The sequence below is a fragment of the Rousettus aegyptiacus genome, unplaced genomic scaffold (assembly GCF_014176215.1).
Source record: "Rousettus aegyptiacus isolate mRouAeg1 unplaced genomic scaffold, mRouAeg1.p scaffold_m13_p_16, whole genome shotgun sequence".
Classification (NCBI taxonomy): Eukaryota; Metazoa; Chordata; class Mammalia; order Chiroptera; family Pteropodidae; genus Rousettus; species Rousettus aegyptiacus.
This window is the reverse complement of record NW_023416291.1, coordinates 54,720,377-54,738,610: the sequence shown is the minus strand read 5'-3', so window position 1 is coordinate 54,738,610 and position 18,234 is coordinate 54,720,377. Positions and strand designations below refer to the sequence as shown.

Sequence of the window (18,234 nt, the reverse complement as noted above, 5' to 3'; positions counted from 1 at the left end):
TCTCTGTGTCTCTGCGGCCCGCCTCTCTCACGCTTACACCCCACAGTCCCCGAAGGCCAATCCGGTGACTCACGGACACGCGCCGCGCTCCCCGCCGCGCGAGACAAGCCCGCACGAGGCCCAGGGGGGTTCGTCCCGAATGGGCCCCGCCCCGCGCCCTGGCCCCGCCCCGCGCCCTGGCCCCGCCCCGCGGCTCCCTCCGGCCCCGCCCCGCGGCTCCCTCCGGCCCCGCCCCGCGGCTCCCTCCGGCCCCGCCCCGCGGCTCCCTCCGGCCCCGCCCCGCGGCTCCCTCCGGCCCCGCGGGGCGTTTCCACTCGGGCGCTCCGCCCCCACGCAGCAATGGAAGAGCCGCGGACTGCTCGGGGAGGCGAGGGCCGGCGGCGAGAGAGCCGCGAGCCGGCGGCGGGCGGGCGGCGAGGCCATGTGCGGCCGCCTGTGGCTGGGCCTGGCGTGGCTGCTGCTGGCACGGGCGCCCGGCGCCGCGGGGTCCCCAAGCAGCCCCCGGAGACCGCGCAGCTACCCACACCTGGAGGGCGATGTGCGCTGGCGACGCCTCTTCTCCTCCACCCACTTCTTTCTGCGCGTGGACCCCAGCGGCCGCGTGCAGGGCACCCGCTGGCGCCACAGCCCTGACAGTGAGTCGCGGGGGCGCTGCCCCGACAGGGTCGGGGGGAGGGCGTTCAGGGCAAAGAGGCAGAAGATATGAACGGCAGAGTAATCGTCACGATGAGCTAGCCCAGCCTCTGCCACGCGCCCCGAGGGTCTCGGGGGCTACCCTGCTTGTGTGACATGAGCCAAGTGATCTGCCGGGGGGCCTCACTCTCCTCAGCTGTAAAATGGGCCCAGCCCAAGTGGTCACGGAGCATGCGGCCGCCTCCAGGCCTGGCTGGGTAGCAGAGAAGGGTCTTTGCAGAATCTTTGAGTTTGGGGTCAGCGGACCCATTTACAGAGGGGACACCGAGGCGCCAGGAAGGGCCCCAGTGGGCCCATTTACATAATGTGGGGGGGCAGAACTGGGGTCTGAACTGGACTCCCCACAATGCAAAACAAAACTCTAGACCCGTTTGGGTTGCGGACCCCTCTGTTTCTTCCTGGGAAACTGAGGCAGCGAGGGAAAGCGACCTGCCCAGGTCGCACCGCCAGGAGGGTGCAGCCGCTGGGGCTCCCCGATACGCCCGAACCTCACCCACCTGGAGTCGGTGTCCGTGCTGCCCCACCCAGTAGACAACAGGCGCTCAATAAGTATCTATGGAATGTGTGAGGCAGGAAGAGACGCAGGGACAAAGAAGATGAGGCTGGGGACAACCGGGAGGCCGGGGCAGTCGGCGACCCCGCAGGCCTGTCTCAGTCTGCCCGCCGCTCCGAGGTCTGGGCAGGGGGCTCTGGGACCGAGCATGTCGCTGGCCACTGCCTGAAAATCCTCCATCAGGCCAGCCGGTCGCCCCTGCCCTGCCCAGGCGCTTTCATCTGGGGCTCCCAAGGCCCTCATTAGAGGCTCGCCAGACCAGGGCAATGACAGGGGACTGGCTGGGCCAGTTGACTGGTGGCAGGCATGGCCAGGCAGGGTGGCCTCGGGCTGGGGGTGACGCCAGATTCTGCTGGGCGACTGGGACAGTCGCCGCTTCTCTCTGAGCCTTGGTTTCCCCATCTGGGCAGTGTTGGGGGCGGCCGATGGTCGATGGCTCTGTGCCATCATTAGATAATCCAGTGGATGTTAATCAGGCACCTCCTGTTTGTTGTGCTGGGCAGGGCAGCCCACCTTCATGGGGCTCCAGAAGAGAGAGCAGTAAAGCTGTCAGACAAGGGAACGAGTAACATAATTTCAGAGGGGACCCCGTGGAGCGCAAAGGACATGAAAACGGCACTGTAGGGAGGTGACGGGGGGTGTGGAGGGGGCCTATCCGAGGAGGCGCGCTTGAGCTGAGCTTCGTACAGACACGAGGAGCTGACCCTGCACAAGATGGCCAGGGGCCTGGCCGAGGAAACGGCAGGTGCAAGGTCATGAGGTGAGCTCCCTGCTGCCTCCGGCGTCCGAGGCCAGACTGAAGGGCTCAGGCAAGGCCTTGACTCCGGGTGAGGCCTCAGTGCATGGGTGGGGCCGAGGGTGTGTGTGGCTCCCGGCTTGTCCTCCGTCCTGCTTCTCTGGGCAGGAACGTCAGCCCGGAGCTGGGCGGGGCTTGCCCGGGGTCCCTCACTGACAGACAGGGGCCTGAAGCTGGCTCTGCCATTCTTGGGCAGCCTCTCGCCCGTACCCGCTGTGTGGGCTAAGTGGGGTACAGTGCGTCGTGCCGACCCCCAGGCCTTTGCCTGGGCTGATGTCATGGCTGGGGTGCTGTCTCCCCGTAATCGTGAGGCTGCAGCTGGCCAAGCTGTCAGCGCTGGACGTTGCAGTGCTGGTGAGAACCGTGGGGGAGGCCACACAGGCTCACGGTCACTGTTCCTCCTTACTGGCTCTTACTGAGATCAGCAGCTCGCCAGGGTAGGCACCCGCCTGCTCCGGCGCGGTTTTGTTCCCCCTCACCTGACCAGGGCCCTCCCCTACTCCACAGCGTGCCGTGGCTCCCCAGTGCCCTCCAGAGAAAGCCAGAACCCCCCAACTTATGTCCTCCAATCCTCGGGGAAGCTCCTGGCAGGGCCCGTGTGGTCCCCGGTGCGTCCCCACACCCAGCACGAGGCCTGGCACACAGCTGATACTGCGTGAATGAGTGAGTGAAGGCATGCATGCCGGCGCGCGTGGGCGCAGATGGCGCCCCGGGCCCTGACCGAGCCCCTCTCCACAGGCATCATTGAGATCCGCTCCATCCGAGTGGGGGTCGTGGCCCTGAAGGCTGTGCACACCGGCTTCTTTGTGGCCATGAGCCGCAGGGGCCACCTCTACGGGTCGGTGAGTACGCGGCAGGGGTGGCGGGCGGCGGGTGCTGGCGGGAGGCGTGGGCCCAGCGGCCGCCTGACACCCTCGACCCCCCGCCAGCGGGTCTACAGCGGCCACTGCAGGTTCCGGGAGCGCATCGAGGAGGACGGCTACAACACCTACGCCTCGCTGCGCGGGCGCCACCGCGGCCGGCCCATGTTCCTGGCACTGGACGGGCGAGGAGCCCCACGGCGCGGTGGCCGGACGCGGCGGCACCACCTGTCCACCCACTTCCTGCCCATCCTGGTCTCCTGAGGCCCCGAGGGGCCGTGAGGAATGGCTCGACAAGATTCCAGAAGATGCCTGGGCAGGTGGCCAGGGGCCAGAGGCTGGGGGAGGCCCGGGCCGCGGCCAGGCCGCGTCTGGTCGCTCGTTCCTTCCCCGGGCATTGGCTGCTTGTGTGCCGAGCACTGGGGACCCCCCAGGACCCCCCTAGACACGGCCTGGCCCTCGAGCAGCTCTTACCTGCGTCTAAGGGGGCTGGACACTGAGCCGAGCAGGGGCTGCATGTCCAGTCACGAGCTAGGGGGTGAGGCAGCCCTGACAGGGCACCTCCTGGGCTGGGGACTAAAGGGTTCGGTCAGGTGGCGGCCACAAGTCTGGAAAGGACACTCTGGGCGGGGCACAGCCTGGGCAAGGTCAGCAGTGGGAACCCACTGGCGGGTCGAGGCAGCGAGCAGGGGACCTGGGGTGGCCAGGGGTGCTGTGGACATGCCATGGGCTGACAAGTCCGGGTCTTGGCACTTGCAGACTTGTTTCCTTGCCTGGCAGGTAGACTTGGCAGGTGATTGGATCGAGGACCCCCTGAGATGGGGACAACGCTGGATTCCCAGGGTCCAAGTGTCCTCACAGGGCCCTCGTAGGAGGGAGGCAGGAGGGTCACAGAGAGGTGGTCGGGGCTGTGCTGCTGGCTGTGAGGAGGGGGAAGGGGCCATGCGCCAGGGACCAGCCCTGCCCACACCCGATTTAGCCCCGTGAGACCCGCTCGGACTCCCAACCCCAGGCCTCAGGAGTAATAAACGTGCGGTTTAAGCCAGCTTTGCTGATGCGTCACGGCAGCCACAGGCGCACACACGGTTCTGGGGGGGGAGTGGGAGCCGTGTGCTGGCCGAGGGTCTTCGCTCAGCGTCCTCCGTGGGTTGTGTCGGGACAGAGTGGGTGCCTGGGTGGGTGCCCTCCACACTCCCGGCACCTGAGCTCCCCATCTGGGGCCAAGCTCTGCAGCCTTGGACCACTCCAGGCCTCTTTCCCGTTTATAAAATAGGGGTGATGATGCCATTTGCCCCACGGAGTTTCGTGTGGGGCTAACCCGGGGGCCCCTCCCAAGCCAAGACAGGATGCCCTGCTTGAGGCAGGTGACGGTTCCCACTGCTCCCGGACACTGACTTCCACTTAAAACAGAAAACTGAGGCGGGGTCGCTGGCTGTTGGAGCACAGCGCGGACATGCACTGTGGTCAGGGCCAGGCCTGGGGTGGCCTGGGGAGGCCCGATAGCTCGGCACAGTGGGGTCCGTGGCGTTTCCGGCGCAGGGGCTCTCTGCCCTTCCTGGTGGACGTCACCGGACACCTCCGGGCTTCGGTCTGGGACCGCGGCGTTGGCCGATGCCTGCAAGGCACAGCCCCAGGGCGGCGCGGAAGGAAGACGCCGAGCACCTGTTACTCTTTCTAAGTAGGTATATTTTTAAATAACTTTCAAGGTACACATATTTTTTCCTTTAAAAAACGTCTCTCAGAGCAGTTTTGTTCTGTTTTGCTGGTCACCCTCGTGGTCCCGAGCCCCCCGCACTCAGGGTGGGGGCTGGTGGCCAGGTTGGTGGGGCCGAGGCCCTGGCCAAGCGGCTCACCCCGTCTTTCCACAGATCATGCAGGGCTGCGTGTGAGCTAACGTCCGTTTATTTCAAAGCAATAATAATTTAAAATTATAAAAACCTTTCCGCTGTTGAACACGTAGAAGACGAGGTTAGAGACACATGGGACAAGGGGGCCGGGGACGCCTGGGCCGACGCGTGCCCTGCACCCCTCTTCCCGGCCCGTGCGGACGTCCCTGGGGGCCGGCTTCTTCCGCAGCCCAGAGCGGCGGGTCCTCCGAGCCTCTGCCCGGCTGGGGCACAGCGCGCCAGAGTCCGCGGGAGCAGAGGCGGGTGGGGCACCCCCAGGCACCTGGCGTTGCGCCCCCGTGCCAGCGAGGTCTGGTGCTGGGCGGGGTCCTGTGCTCTCTGGGGACCGGCGGAGACTCAGGAGTTGCTTGCTGGGTTTTCATTGCTGGGCGAGCTGGAGGAGGACGAGGACGAGGACGAGGAGAAGGTCACCCCAGTCAGGCCCGGGGGGTTGGTGGCTGTGTTCTGTCCTGTGAGGCTCTTACGGCAGACGGGGCAGCTGTCGTGCTTTGCGGGGACAGAAGGGGAGAAGGGAGCAGTTCAGAGGCTAGTGGGGCGGGAAAGCCATGGCTCTGAGCCGCCGCCCGCCCCCTGCCCCGGCCAGGGCCGGGGGCCCGCCTGCTCGCTCACCTGCTCCAGCCAGGGCACGATGCAGCCGTCGTGGAACAGGTGGTTGCAGGGCAGCTGCCGCACGTGCTCGCCCAGCCCATAGTCATCCTTGCACACAGGGCACTCCAGCCCGGAGCCTGTGGGAGCGGGGAGCCCCTGTGACACCCCCAACCAAAGGTGTCCCGTTGGGGAGTCTGCCCGTCCGAGCCACCTCGGACCCAGGGGAGGAAGAGGCTGTGTCCCAAGTCCTGTGTCCCAAGGGAGCAGAGGAGGCATGACAAAGCCTCCCCTTCAGCAGTCCTTGGGTCCAACGAAAAGTCCCCAGGGGAAGTGTCACGAAAAGCAAGGGAACTGGGTGACCGAGGGCCTCGTACCTACGTGCTCCTCGGTGACAGGGACGGTGGGGAGGGCCTGGATTTTCTCTTTGTCTGCGGGCGGGGGGCCCGTGTTTTCGAATTGATTGAGGAGCTGAAAGGCAAGAGGCCAGAGCACGGGCGCTCGCCCGCCGGACTCCGAGACGCACGGCCAGCTGCCTGCAAAAGCGCCGAGGCCGCGCTCGTCCTGGGCCCAGACCCCCGCTGGGGGTCGGCGGTCAGTCACCCCACGAGGTCCAGCCACAGGCTCTGGCCTGCTCTTCTGCTTGTCTAGTCAGTGTCACCTCAAAGCCAGGGAGGGCAGGGCCCTGGGGACGGCAGAGCCCTCCGAGGGCCGAGGGTCCCCCACCCCCCCGAGGGGCTCATGTGGGCCTGTGAGGCATCAGCTAGAGCCGGAGGGCCGGTCCCACCGGACAATACACTCCACAGGTCACTGGCGAGTGGCCCCAGAGGTGGCAGCCTCCCTGCCTCACAGGCGTGACAGGTCGCAGTCAACAGCCACACCCAGACAGGCTGGGAGAACGTGGAGACCCAGGGGGACAAAGCCAGGACCCGCAGTGCCCAGCGGGCGGCTCCCTGCTCCAGGGCACTGGGGGACAGTGCTGGCTGGCACGCCCCAGCCTCAGGACAGGAGGCACCAGCCTGTCAGGCTCCTCGGCCCGTCAGAAGGAAGGACAGCAAGGCCCCCGTGCCCGCCTGGGGGGGCCCACGCCGTACCTGTGTGATGATGGCGTCCAGCCCGTTGGCCCCCCAGGCGTAGTCCATCGGGCTGGAGTGCAGGACACCCCTGGGCAGAGACGTTTGGGGTTCAGGTGGTGGAGGGGCTGCGCAGGGCTCGGGAGACCCGCCCACCTACTCACCAGGGACCCAGGCCTAGGTTGGGGATGGTGGCCGGGGTGATGATGCCATTGACCAGCTGCTGGATGATCCTGGAACGGCAAGCCCAGGCTGCGGTTAGCGCCCCCAACTGGGGCCGTCCCACGGCGCACAGGGACCATGGGCCCAGCTCCTCAAGTGACAGCACTGAAAGGCTGCGCTTCCGAACTCGCGGCCAGAGGGACCCGGAGCAGGGCCTCAGTCCCGAGTTCTAGGCCAGGCCCCCCCAGGCCCGGAGAGCAACCACGCGCACGCCGCCACGTCCAGTCCCCACGTAACGACCAGCACGACCAGACGACTAGCCCGGAGACGAGGGGCACGGGTCAGTGCAGCGTCCAGTCCAGCTCGGAGGCGCGTGAGGGGCCTAGCCCGCCCCTCTGGACGAGACAGGACCCGTCAGGAGCCTTCGGCTTTAGCTTTTGTGCTGTGCTTCCGAGCTCGCAGGAGGGGCCGGGGCTCCGCCACAGGGCAGGGACGCCCGCTCACCGCCACCACGGGACAGGACCCTCGGTGAGCCAGGCACACCCACGCCCAGGAGACCCCGCTCAGGACGATGGGGGCCACTGCCCAGTCCTTGGGCCACACTCTAGTGCCCCCCACTCCCTGGGCCGAACAGGGCCCCAAACCCCTCTGCACCCCATCCTGCATGACGGGCTTGGGTGGCTCTGCTGAAACGCACAGGGACAGCCCTGCCCAGCGGTGGCACCCGCGGCTCCGCGCCCACAGAGCCTCCTGGCCCAGGAGACAGCGGCTCTGTGCGAGCGGGGGCGGGCAGGCTGGGAGCCCCGGGAGCCCCGGCCCACTCACCCCTCCAGCGTGGGTACGCCTTCGTGCCGGCCGGCGGCCCGCCGCGCGGCGAGGCGTGCCCGGGGCTGCCGCGCACCGTACCGGTGCCGCGACTGCTGCTCTCTCTCCCGCCGGCTCTCGGGGTCCCTGCCATCGTCCGCAGGTGCCCCCGAGGGGAACGTGGGGATCTCAAAGCTGTCATCAAAGATGCCGAAAGCAAACTGCCCGTACCCCTGCGGCAGCGCGAAGAGGTGCTGGTCCACGTTCTGTGGGGGGGAGGGCCGTGACCACGGGCCCTGGCGTGGGCCGCAGGCTTCCCCCCCACGGCCAGCCGCCACCACCCCAGGCTCAGGACTCCAAGGGTTCAGGGGCGCAGCAGAGCCGGCCCGCGCACGTGGGGGTGGGGCTGTGGGCAGCGACTCACCTCGAAGGGCTGCCGGCTCTGGTCGGAGGGCGCTGTGGAGGGGGCGGAGCCATTCTCTGCGCTCCTGCGAGGACCAGGCCAGTCAGCGCCCCACTCCACCCCCTGCGACCCCGGAGACCACCTCAACCTCCCGACCCGACCTGGGAACCCAGGCCACCAGCTGGAGCGCAGCCCCGCCACGGGCCGCCCCAGGCCCTGCCCCTTAAGACGGTGCGGCACCCACCCCAGGCCTCCTGTCCCAGAGGCTGCCTGACCTGGTCTCTTCCGGAAGCTCCTCGATGAAACCAGACTCGCATCTCGGGCAGATGTAATCCTGCAGACAAGAGAGGGGTGAGTGGGATCAGGGGTCCCAGCACCTTGTCGGCTGCATCATGGGCTCCCTGGACACTCCTGCCCAGAGCCGGGCACACCTTCGGCCCCTGCCTCAGGCCACAGAGAGCAGCCGAGGACAGCAGTGAGGTCCGCTGGGGCGCCACCTAAAGAAAGCCATCTGTGAAAGGGCCCCACTCTGGGGCTGGGCCCGGCGCAGGCCCGGCTGGGCGGCCTGGACAGAACTCGGGCGCGGACGGCTGTCACCCCCAGCCGCAACCTGTGTCTCGGCCCGCTCCTCGCAGGTGCCCTCTCCGCCCGCCCGCGCCCCAGGGTCCGTCTCGCTGCGCCGCGCATGGCGACACACAGAGGCTCGGGGCCTCTGCTCGGCACGGCGGCCGCTGACGGCTCTCACCAGGCACACAAGCAGCAGCGCGGCCGACGTGAGGCCGGCAAGCTGTCCCGTACTTGCGAGGACCGAGAACGCTCCGAGTGACCCCCACACAGACAAAGGAGAGGGGCCGGGCAGGTGCTGACCCTGTGCTCCCGGAGGGCCGCACGAGGGCCTGTCTGTGAGGCCCTGGGGCTCTCTGGCCCTCGGGGCAGGTCAGCTCCCAGGAGAGCAGTGACGGATGGCCAGAGTGCATCTGGCCAGAGGGGCTGGCCTGCGGACACCTGGCGGCCTTGGCATACGGACTGTGACCCCATCCACACTGGCCACGGCCCCTGCAACCTCGCCCCCCGGGCCCACGGCCGGGGTGGGGTGGGGCGGGGGGCAGGCACCAGATGTCCTGAGATGAAGACCCACTCCGGGCACAGCCAGGCATGTGAGCGTGCACGCCACATGGATGTCTCTGGAACAAGGCCGGCCCATATTGCGCTCATCGGGGCTCCCCCAGGTACCCCCAAAGCCACAGATGAGAGACAAGCCTCGCGTGCAAGGCCTGCTTCTGCCCAAGGCGGCACCTCAGAAGCGCAGCCTCGTGCTGTGTGGGAGAGAAGGTGTACAGTCCCAGGTGAGCACCGCCCTCTGCGGGGCGCGGGCACCTCCGTCTGGACAGCAGGTGCCACACAGCGCACGCCAGGTCCCTCACGTGCCCTGCCGCCAAAAGCAAAGCTTCTGCAGCGGAGGTTGCGTGGGGAGAGCAGGCGGAAGCCACACAGGTCATGGGGCCTCATGTCCAGAACACGCACAACTACAGCTCAACGGCACGAGACAGACAACTCACTCAAAAGAGGGCCCATCGGAAGAGGCGCATTTTCACAGACACACCAACGGCGAGGCGGCCGTGAAGACGCTCGACACCAGCGGACACCGGCGAAGCGCGGGCCGCGGCCTGCGAGGCACTGCGGGCTGGCGAGGACGCGGAGGACCCGGGGCCCCGCGCACCACCGGCGGCTGCGGTGCGGCCGCTGCGCCACACTGCGCCGCGCCTCCCAAGGCCACAGTCACCGCTCGACCCCGCAGGCGGGGCCACGGCGAGGCGTCCGCGGAGAGAGGGGGGAACACGTCGGCCGAAACCTGCCCACGCGCGTCCCCGTGGCGTGGTGCGCGACAACCACCAGGCGGGGACCGTGCACGCGTCCACCCACACGGGGCAGTGTCCCTCGGCCATGGAAAGGGGCAGGCGCTGACACTCGTCACGAGGGGACGGTCCTCGAACACACGACGCTCGGCGAGAGACGCCGGCTGCGCGAGGCCACGCGGCGTGCGACTCCACCGAGGGAAACGTCAGAACAGGCGCGTCCGCAGGCAGGAAGCGGGTGAGTGGGTGTCAGGGGACGGGGTGGGGAGTGAGGCTTCTTTTAGGTGACGGAATGTGCTGGAATTAGATGGAGGGGAGAGGTACTGAACACATCAAAGTCGTATCTCAACAAACTGGCACGAGAAATGATGAGGACAGCGGCCCTGCCCCCCCCAGAGGCGGTGTGGGGGGCGAGGGACAATTCTGCTGCGAGTGGCCAGGTGTGGGATCCCTGGCAGCTGGCGGGGTGTCGTCCAGGACCCCCATCTCCCGCAACAGCCCTCAGCCTGTTTGCTTCGGGGCTTCCCTGGAGCCAGGGAGGCTCTGTGCAGGGGCCCCCAGAGGGCGGCGAGGGCCGCGGCCGGGCGCACAGGCCTGCGTGGAGACCCTCGGGCGGCCCTGCCTGCTGGAAAACGGCCGCCTTCATCCACCGCGAGGGCCCCACGCCACTCCGGGCACCCGCGGCTCAGCCCACGCAGCAGGTCCCAGCACCCTCGTCCCCCCCGGGGTCCTGACGCCACTCAGCGCACGTCGCCGTGAAGCCCGTCTCCGCACAGCACACAGTCGCGCGTGGCCAGCTCCACCACCGGCCGGCCCGCCGCTCCGCCCCGTCCAGCCCCAGCCAGGTCCGTCCAGGCCGCCTCCGCCTGGCCCTCCCCCGCAGCCCGAAGCCGGGCCCACCCGCCCCGGGCCTGCACACCGGCCCCGCACACCGGCCCCTCTCCTCTGCCGAGCACTCTTCCCAGATATCTACCTGGCGGGCCCCCTGGCGGAAGCTCGGTCTCGGCTCAAACGTCACCTCCCGGCTGCGAGCCTCCGTCTCCCCACCTGCAAACGGAGCATGGCCTCAACCCCAGGGCCCTGAAATCTGGCAGCTGCAAGGCCCCGAGGGCTGTGGCCCAACAGTGGGCTGTGGTCAGGCCCTGCCTCTGTGCTCCCTGAGGGAGCCCCCACCAGGCCAGAGCAGCCTTCCAGGGCTGCCTGCCGCCCCGGCCAAGGGGCGGGCTCCAGGTGCGCTGGCAGGCAGTACGGAAGGGACCGGACCAGGCTCCCCCGAGGTTCTCCTCCCTTGGGTGCATGGCCCAGAGCTTTTACTCAATCACAGTGGCCAGTGGTAAAAGCCGCATCCCAGCAAGGGGACCAGGGCAGAGCCCGTCTCCTGTGATGGGGCCCAGGTGGCGACAGCTCCTCCACGTAGAGGGGCGGCCCCCTCACTAGGCCCTAGCTGGCGCACACCCATCCCTAGCCAATGACTGGTCCTGAATTAGTTACTTCTCCCCTCTGATGAGGAGTGGGAGGTAAGGGGACCACCCCCGCGTCATCACCATGGCAACAGCAGAGGCCAGAACCAAGGACAACAGACCGATGCTAAATTCACTGAGCACAGGCTTCTTGCGCTGGGCCCGACAGGAGGACCTGGGAGCTTTGACACAGGGCCCAGGTCGCCAGAGCCCACCCTCGGGATGAGCACCAGGCTTTACCCAAAAGTTCCTTGACACCACACAGAGACAGAGGGCCCAGGGCCAGGAGCGCTTGGTGAAGTTGGGGAAACTGAGGTGGGAGCTGGAGACAGCCGGCCTCAGAGCCCCACATCGGCCTCCGTGGCCCAGGCCACTGGGCTCCTCGGGGAGAGGCAGAGCTCCGGGTGCAGCACGGACAGGGACGGCTGGTGCAGAGCTGCGTGGGGCACACGGACGGACCCCGAGGTGCACTCACTGTACCCTCTGCCCCGCAAAGCCCTCCTCAGACGTCGCTGGGCAGAGACGCCTGCCCAGACACCGTGGGAAAGCTGACCATGAACCTCACTGTCCCCCAAAACCCCACAGCCAGGCCTCATACGTCCCCTCGGGGTCTGTGACCGCACGCGCCCTGCTCGATGCTGGGGACCTGGTGTCGTCTGAGGCCTGCGGGACGCCAGCCACGTGTCCGTCGCACACACGCTTCAGCCTGGGCTGCGTCTGACACCGCCAGAGGCACTGAGCCTCCGTCTGCCACCGACACAACAGGCGCACGGGAACCTGCACTCACGGAGGCCTGACCTCTGGACAAGGCACGGAAGTGGGGTGCGGCCGGTCCCCACCCTGGTCCCTGCAGGGCACAGGTCCGCCACGTCTCCAGTGCTCGCGTCCCAGGAAGGGTCAGGTCTGGGCCTGCGTGCCACCTCAGACCTCCGAGCCAGCCGGCCTGTCTGGTCCCTGCTGCCACATGCCATGCTCCGGCGAGGCTGCCAGCCTTGCCTCGTGCGCTCTGCCGGCCAGGCGCTGGGCTCCTCCGCACACGCCCGCTCCTGCTGGGCCTCATCAGACGCCCCTGACAGACGGGGCCACTGGGGCCCAGCGAGGCCGAACACCTCCCCAGAGCCACACAGCTGAGAAGTGGGGGCAGTGGGGTGTGGCCTCAGCCAGCGGGCCCAGAGAAGCACCTTGAGTCAGGGTGGCTGAGCAGGTGCGACTGCGACGGCCGGCCCCTGTCGCAGCAGCCCCAGGAGCTGCAGACGCTCCAGTGTGCGCGGCTCACAGCAGGCGGAGCGGGGCCGGCTTCCCACGAACACGAGTCCCCGTCTCAGTGTTCCTGTGCTGGCTGGGACCTTCGCCACTACCGAGTGAGAGCCAGCTCTCCTCCCCAGACACCAGGTGTCCCCTTCCTGATAAACAGCCTGGCCGCTGGCCTCACCGAATCCCACTCCAAGCGCACAGCGGGCACCTTCCCACCCACCCTGACTCCCCCTCTCCATGATTTGCTCCCATGGTGTTTACCAACATTCTTGACTAAATATTTGACAATCACATGCTCAAGGCTGGCTCCCTGACCATCCGATAAAGTCTGAGGGCAAAGGTCATGGCCACTCTGTCTCCACTGGATTCTGTAACTAGGATGGTCCTCATCAAACCACAGTCAGAAGAGGTTGGGGTTCTTCTGGTCCAAGGCCACATAACCAGGAAGTGGCCACACCAGGCCTAGACCCAGGCTCTGTGCTGGCCCCAGGAAGCGAAGCCTGAATAGCTAGCTAGCTGTGTGGACTGCCCCGCCCTGCCACAGCGGCCGCCACAGCCCGGGCATCCCAATGGTTCACAATAGCCTGCTTTGGGGGCGCCTGAGACCTGGGGCCTGTCCCTGAGCTCACGTCAGCGATGAACACAACTGAACTGGGCTGGCGGGCTGGCAGCCCTTCCTGCCACGGTTGAAAAGACAGACCCAGAGCTGGGGCGTGCAGGCAGCCGGAAGAGGCAGAGCGTCTCAGACTTTCAGGAGGCTGGAGTGGGGCAAGTCCCAGCCTCCCTGAGTCTGTGTTCACACACCTGAGTTTCATTTTCCCTTCCCCTGGGAGGGGAGCCCCTTGCCTCTGGATGCCACACCACCCCTGCCTTTCTGTTCTTCTGGGCCTGAGCACCCCGCCCTGCTCCTACCTCCTGAGGCTGAGATGAGGAACCCCCTCCCCCACAGCCGCGATGCCTCCTCCGAGGAAGCCCCACAGCTAGAACCGCAGGCCTGGGAGCCTGACCCTGAAATGGAAACAGACTCTCCCACCCACCAGCCAGGAGACCGTGGGGGGCAGCAAAGTACAGGAAGGCAAGCAGCAGGTGCTCCGTAAACCCTCGCCACCTCCCCAGCCCACATCTGCCTCTTCCTGCTCCCCGTGAGCTGGCCCAGTGGCAAACGTCCAACTGTGGCCAGCCTGAGCCTGCCGCCTCAGGCCTCTTTCCCACCTGCAAAGTGGGAGAGGGTCATACTAGTCCTCGCTTTCCCCGTCAGCCTAGGAAAGTTTTAACAAGCCCCCCTCTCGCGCCATACGGCGCCGTACGACGCCATTAGGCCATCTCGGGAGACACTGGCTTCCAGGAGCAGGAGACGACAGCGGGCCACGGGCGGGGCTCGAGCCCCAAGGAAGCGCAGGAACGCAGGCTCGGGGCAGCTGTCAGAGCCGGGCGGGGCCTCGCCCGCCGGGGCGCGACGACGGGGCGCAGGCGGGGGCATCCACGCGGCGTCCACCGCGCGCTCTGGGAACCGACCCCGGTCACCGCTCTTCCGGCGCCCCGCTTCCTCCTGGGCGGCGCGCCGAGCACGTCATGCGGCCTCGGTTTCCCTGCCCGGAACCTCGCCAGCCCGCGGGCCCGGGGTCACCAGCCCCGCTGCGCCACCGGGAGCAGGCCCCGTCCCCTGCGCGGAGCCGGGGGCCGGCGCCGCCGGGCCTCAGTTTCCCTGCTGGGGCCAGCTCGCCTCAGGCCGAAAGGACCCCCCGCCCGCCCTGGGGCTCACCGGCAGGCGCGGCACGATCTCGACCGAGCAGCAGTGGCAGAAGTACCGTCCGGGCTGCGGCGACGCCTCGGCCATGGCCGCCGCCGCCTCCTCCGCGCCGCCCGCCCCCCGCGCGGCGCCCGCCGCCGGCCGTTTGCTGCTCCCTCGCCGGCCGACGCGCCCGCGCACGCTCACGCACGGCACGCACGGCACGCACGGCGTGGGGCGGAGCGGGGCGCGCGGGAGCGAGACAGGAAGCGTGCGCGGCGGGTAGAGGCCCGGGCGACGGTGGCCAGCGAGGGGCAAACTAGGTTCCAGAGCCTCGCGATCCGGGCGTGGGGCAGGGGGCAGGGTCAGGCGGAGGGGCGGGGCCTGCGGGGCGGGGCGGGGCCTCCTTGGCGACCTGTTCGGGGGCGGGGCGCGAGGCGGGGCCCGAACGGCGCGAGGCGGAGCTTCTCTTCCCCAAACCTGCTCCCTTCCATCCTTATTTCTCCTACCTTAAGTCCCGCTATGTCTCCTCACTGTCTCATTGATCTTGAGACGCGACGGGCGCGCTCCCACCTCCTGGCCTCTGCACTGGCTGTGCTCCTGGCGGGTGTACCTTTCCCCTACACGCCCGCGTGGCGGTGCTTTTCCACGTCTTTCAAAAGTCTCACCCATTGAGATGCCCTCCTATGCAGCACCTACTTACGCCTGATAAACTGTAGGGTCGGCTCCACAGCAGATGGGACGTTTGCATTTCGTTTTCGGCTGAACTGATGACCACGCCTGGACACAGGCGGTGCATAACACCTGTCGAATGGATGCAGACAGTTGGCCCATTCCTGGATCGAGGAAGGTTCCGGCCCAATCATGCATTTATTTCTTTATCCACTCAGCGAACATTCCTTGAGCACCTGCGGCTGCCAGACCCTGTGCTGTGTGCAAGGACACAGCAGGGGGAACGACAGACTCCACAGGCAGTGAAAATGTGGTCTGAAGCACTCCATGACTGCAGGCGACAGAGACGGGTGCACACACACACACACCCGCCCCGTGAGGTTCAGCCGAGGATAGGACCCTTCGGTTGCCCTGCTTCTGCCTGGGAACACGGACAGGGCTTTCTAGGGGAGGGGTCATTGGATGCCGGGCTTTGAAGAATGAATAGGAGTTGGCTGGAGAATGAGGCTTTCGAGCCAGGGGGCTGAGGAATTAAAAATTGGAGTCTGTGTGTAAAGGGTCTTGACTATCAAGAAGCTAGGGACGGGGATCTGCCAGCCAGCCACAAGCCACGGTCTGCCCCTCAAGGCTGAGGAGATTCCAAGCAATTCCCTCTCTGACCACCAGAGGGCGCGCCGCTCCATAACTGGGAATCCGAGAAACTCCGGTCCAGGGCGGAGCAACCCTCCCCGTCTGGCCTCCCTTGCCCAGGCCCTGGCTCACTTCACACCACCGACATTCACTCAGTCGCTCCGCAGAAGTTTATAAAGCAACACCCAAGAGGCCTTGGAGCCAGCAGGCTTGTATTCAAACCCCACAAGCCACAGTGACTGTGTGACCCTGGGCAAGTTGTTTAACCTCTCTGGGCAGGCGGCAGAACCTGCCTCCCAGGGTTTCAGGATTACACGAGGCCTGAGGCACACATGGGAACACACAGCACCTCCACCTTCTTCAGTGGGCCCTGCTCTGAGGTCATCTGCCCCACACCCATCCATCCCTGGCTCTGCCTCAGGCCTCATTGGGCCCCTTGGGTGGGCCAAGCTGGATCCCACTTCAGGGTCCCTTTGCCTGGCCACACCCTTTGCTGGAAGTGCCCTTCTCACTGTCCCTTCTAGTCCCGGCTGGAATCTGCAGTACTGAGATCTATGCCCGTTTCACAAATGAGAAAACAAAGGCACACAGAGGTCACCTGTGGCCTGGTCAAGGTGGCATAGCCTGGACTGGCCTTCCACAGACACCTCCTCCTCCCTCCAGGCCACAGGGTCACCTCCTCGGAGACCTCATAACCTTCCTGCTCTCCGGGTCTCTGTACGGCCCCCCACCTTCACATCCGTGTTCATTTCGAGCTTGGCAGGGACTGTGTCACCATGGCGACACGAGGAACCCAAGAGGCAGTGCCCTCCTGTATGAGTGGCCTATTGCTGCTGTGACAAATCACCACCAGCTTGGTGGTGTAAACGAACCACATCTCTGTCTTCCATTCTGGAGGTCAAGAGTCCAACACGGTCCCGCAGAGCTAAGAGCCAGGTGCCAGGGAGCTGCGTTCCTCCCGAGGCTCCAGGGAGACTGGTCCCTGGCTTTTCCAGCTTCCGGAGGCCGCCCACATTCCTTCCTCCATCGTCACAGCCAGTGATGGCAGGTCACGTCCTTCTCGTGGAGGAGCATCTCTAAACACAGAGGAAGCGGTCTTCCCCACCAGAAGGCCCTTAACTTAATCCCACATGCAGAGCACCTCTGTCATCAAAGGTGTCTAGGGCATGGAGATTAGGGCCGGGCCATCTCTTACCCATAGCGCAAACATCCCACTACAGTACTTTGGTTCCCGCCCCACCCCACCCGCACCATTCAGTCCAACTTCCGAGTCTCAATCTACATGTCCTGTTCCTGAGAGGACTTCCTCGGTCTCCCCCAGGCTGGGACAGGTAAGGCCTTGAGGCATTCTCCATCACAGTGCTGACCACACTGGACTGTCACTGCCTGTTTACCAGTGGGGTCTGTGGCAGAGAGCACCCTGGGGCAGTCAGCAGGGGTCATGGGAGTCATAGTGGGTGTCTGAGCTGGGAAGCAAATGGGCTGCAGCATGGGGAGGCTGAGGCCAGGTCAGGAGAGATAGGAGGGCATGGAGAGTGGCCGAAAAGGGCAGAAGGGGGCTCCCCAGTGAGAGCCATGACTGGCTTGAGGTCACCCAGCACACGGCCTCTGGGTTGGGGAGACACACTAGGCTAGGGAGCAGGAGGCTGCTGGCAGCGGACCTCTGTTTGGAACCCACGCCAGGCTGACAATGACCTTTTGATTTGTATGGCCCAGGCTGGGGTGTCTGAGCCATGGTGGGGTCAGCTCTCGGCCAAGGTCACACTGTCCAGCCCCCACATACCCTTGCTGTGAACACAGAGTCCCATTACTGCCCCCATTCCCCAACCAAGGAAGAATGCCTTCGAACTGTCAGAGGCCACGGTCATGTCGAGACAGCTGGGCCTCTTCCCTCCGTGTCACTCGGCAGCATTGTGGTCCTTGCCCACGGACTGGGGGCATGAATCAGGCTGGGCACCTAAGGTGGAAGGGGAGGACGTTTGCTGGCAGAACTTCTCGGGCATACAGAGGAGGGGCCGTGCCGTGTGGCTGCAGGGACCCCTATTTCCACACCTGGGAGGGGGCACGTGAAGGAATCGGGGGGGGGGGGTGATGAGGCAGAAGCAGCCCCAGCAAATACCCAATTGCTCCCCACCTTTTTCATTTTCCCAAAAGGATTTGCCACTCTTTGAAGTTGTATGTTAATTTGTTTGTCTCTGTATTTTGTTATCTATGGCCTCTGCAAACCACGAGGTCAGTGACAACGGTACTGGGTCTGCACTGTTCGCCGTGGCACCCTAGCACCCCACGACGGGCCCCGCCACCAGAAGATGGCCATTACTTATTTTTAAGCCCAAACGCAGACGGGCTGCACCCTCTCTGAGGGTGCCCTGGCGATCTGGAAGGCGCCAACATACGAGGGTCAGTGCCCAACAAGGAAGCGCATCCAGCCTCACCGCGGCCCCCGCGGACTCTTCCCAAGCCCGTGCTAATGCCACTGTCACAAACTGTGGGACACCCGGGACTCCGGGGAGCTGGACTTTAGCAGAGAGGAGGAAACGCTCCTGACACAGTAAGCTGTGGGTGCAGCTCCCGGGTCCCATTTGCAAATGTGGGGGGCGGCGCACAGCGCCCCGGAGTGCCCAGAGCAAAGGCCAGGCACACACGCGGTAGGCACTTCGGGACTCTTGTGGCGTGATTACTGCCGTCACGCTGTTGCTGGGACCACCTGTGTCCCTGGGTCTCTCCGTGCAGCACCCAGCAACCCCTCCCCACTTGCTCACACCCAGCCGTGCCCGCTGGCTCCAGTGACCAAGTG

The 18,234-nt window shown here is 66.1% G+C and overlaps 2 protein-coding genes across 5 annotated transcripts; one reads left to right on the top strand and one right to left on the bottom strand.

The window, feature by feature from the left end:
• The first annotated feature begins 409 nt into the window (after positions 1-409).
• On the top strand, positions 410-3,947 carry FGF22 (fibroblast growth factor 22). Its single transcript, XM_016126644.2, has 3 exons — positions 410-635; positions 2,781-2,884; positions 2,972-3,947. Exons 1-3 carry the CDS (start codon positions 422-424, stop codon positions 3,164-3,166), a joined length of 513 nt encoding a protein of 170 aa, XP_015982130.2. The 5' UTR covers positions 410-421; the 3' UTR covers positions 3,167-3,947.
• Positions 3,948-4,782: 835 nt separating this feature from the next.
• RNF126 (ring finger protein 126) lies at positions 4,783-14,350 on the bottom strand. 4 transcript variants are annotated; one of them, XM_036234267.1, is made up of 10 exons: positions 13,619-13,851; positions 10,666-10,739; positions 8,112-8,170; positions 7,858-7,921; positions 7,536-7,699; positions 6,632-6,700; positions 6,489-6,558; positions 5,772-5,865; positions 5,419-5,534; positions 4,783-5,295 (listed from the first exon to the last, which is right to left on the bottom strand). In XM_036234267.1, the coding sequence occupies exons 1-10, from the start codon at positions 13,638-13,640 to the stop codon at positions 5,146-5,148; spliced, it is 882 nt and encodes a 293-aa protein (XP_036090160.1). In that variant the 5' UTR covers positions 13,641-13,851; the 3' UTR covers positions 4,783-5,145. The 4 variants fall into 4 exon arrangements, with proteins under 4 accessions (XP_036090160.1, XP_015982126.1, XP_036090161.1 ...); XM_016126640.2 differs by lacking the exons at positions 10,666-10,739; positions 13,619-13,851 and adding an exon at positions 14,169-14,350 and having other exon boundaries at positions 7,455-7,699; XM_036234268.1 differs by lacking the exons at positions 10,666-10,739; positions 13,619-13,851 and adding an exon at positions 14,169-14,322.
• Between the last annotated feature and the right edge of the window lie 3,884 nt (positions 14,351-18,234).

Bases quoted from the DNA above. Each gene is read 5' to 3' on its own strand.
- FGF22 (XM_016126644.2), top strand. From the start codon at position 422: ATGTGCGGCCGCCTGTGGCTGGGCCTGGCGTGGCTGCTGCTGGCACGG. The intron at 636-2,780 runs GTGAGTCGCGGG...CCCTCTCCACAG, and splicing joins CTGGCGCCACAGCCCTGACA to GCATCATTGAGATCCGCTCC. The intron at 2,885-2,971 runs GTGAGTACGCGG...ACCCCCCGCCAG, and splicing joins GGGGCCACCTCTACGGGTCG to CGGGTCTACAGCGGCCACTG.
- RNF126 (XM_016126640.2), bottom strand. From the start codon at position 14,243: ATGGCCGAGGCGTCGCCGCAGCCCGGACGGTACTTCTGCCACTGCTGC. The intron at 8,171-14,168 runs GTGAGCCCCAGG...TCTTGTCTGCAG, and splicing joins AGATCGTGCCGCGCCTGCCG to GATTACATCTGCCCGAGATG. The intron at 5,866-6,488 runs GTACGGCGTGGG...CTTGCCTTTCAG, and splicing joins TGGACGCCATCATCACACAG to CTCCTCAATCAATTCGAAAA.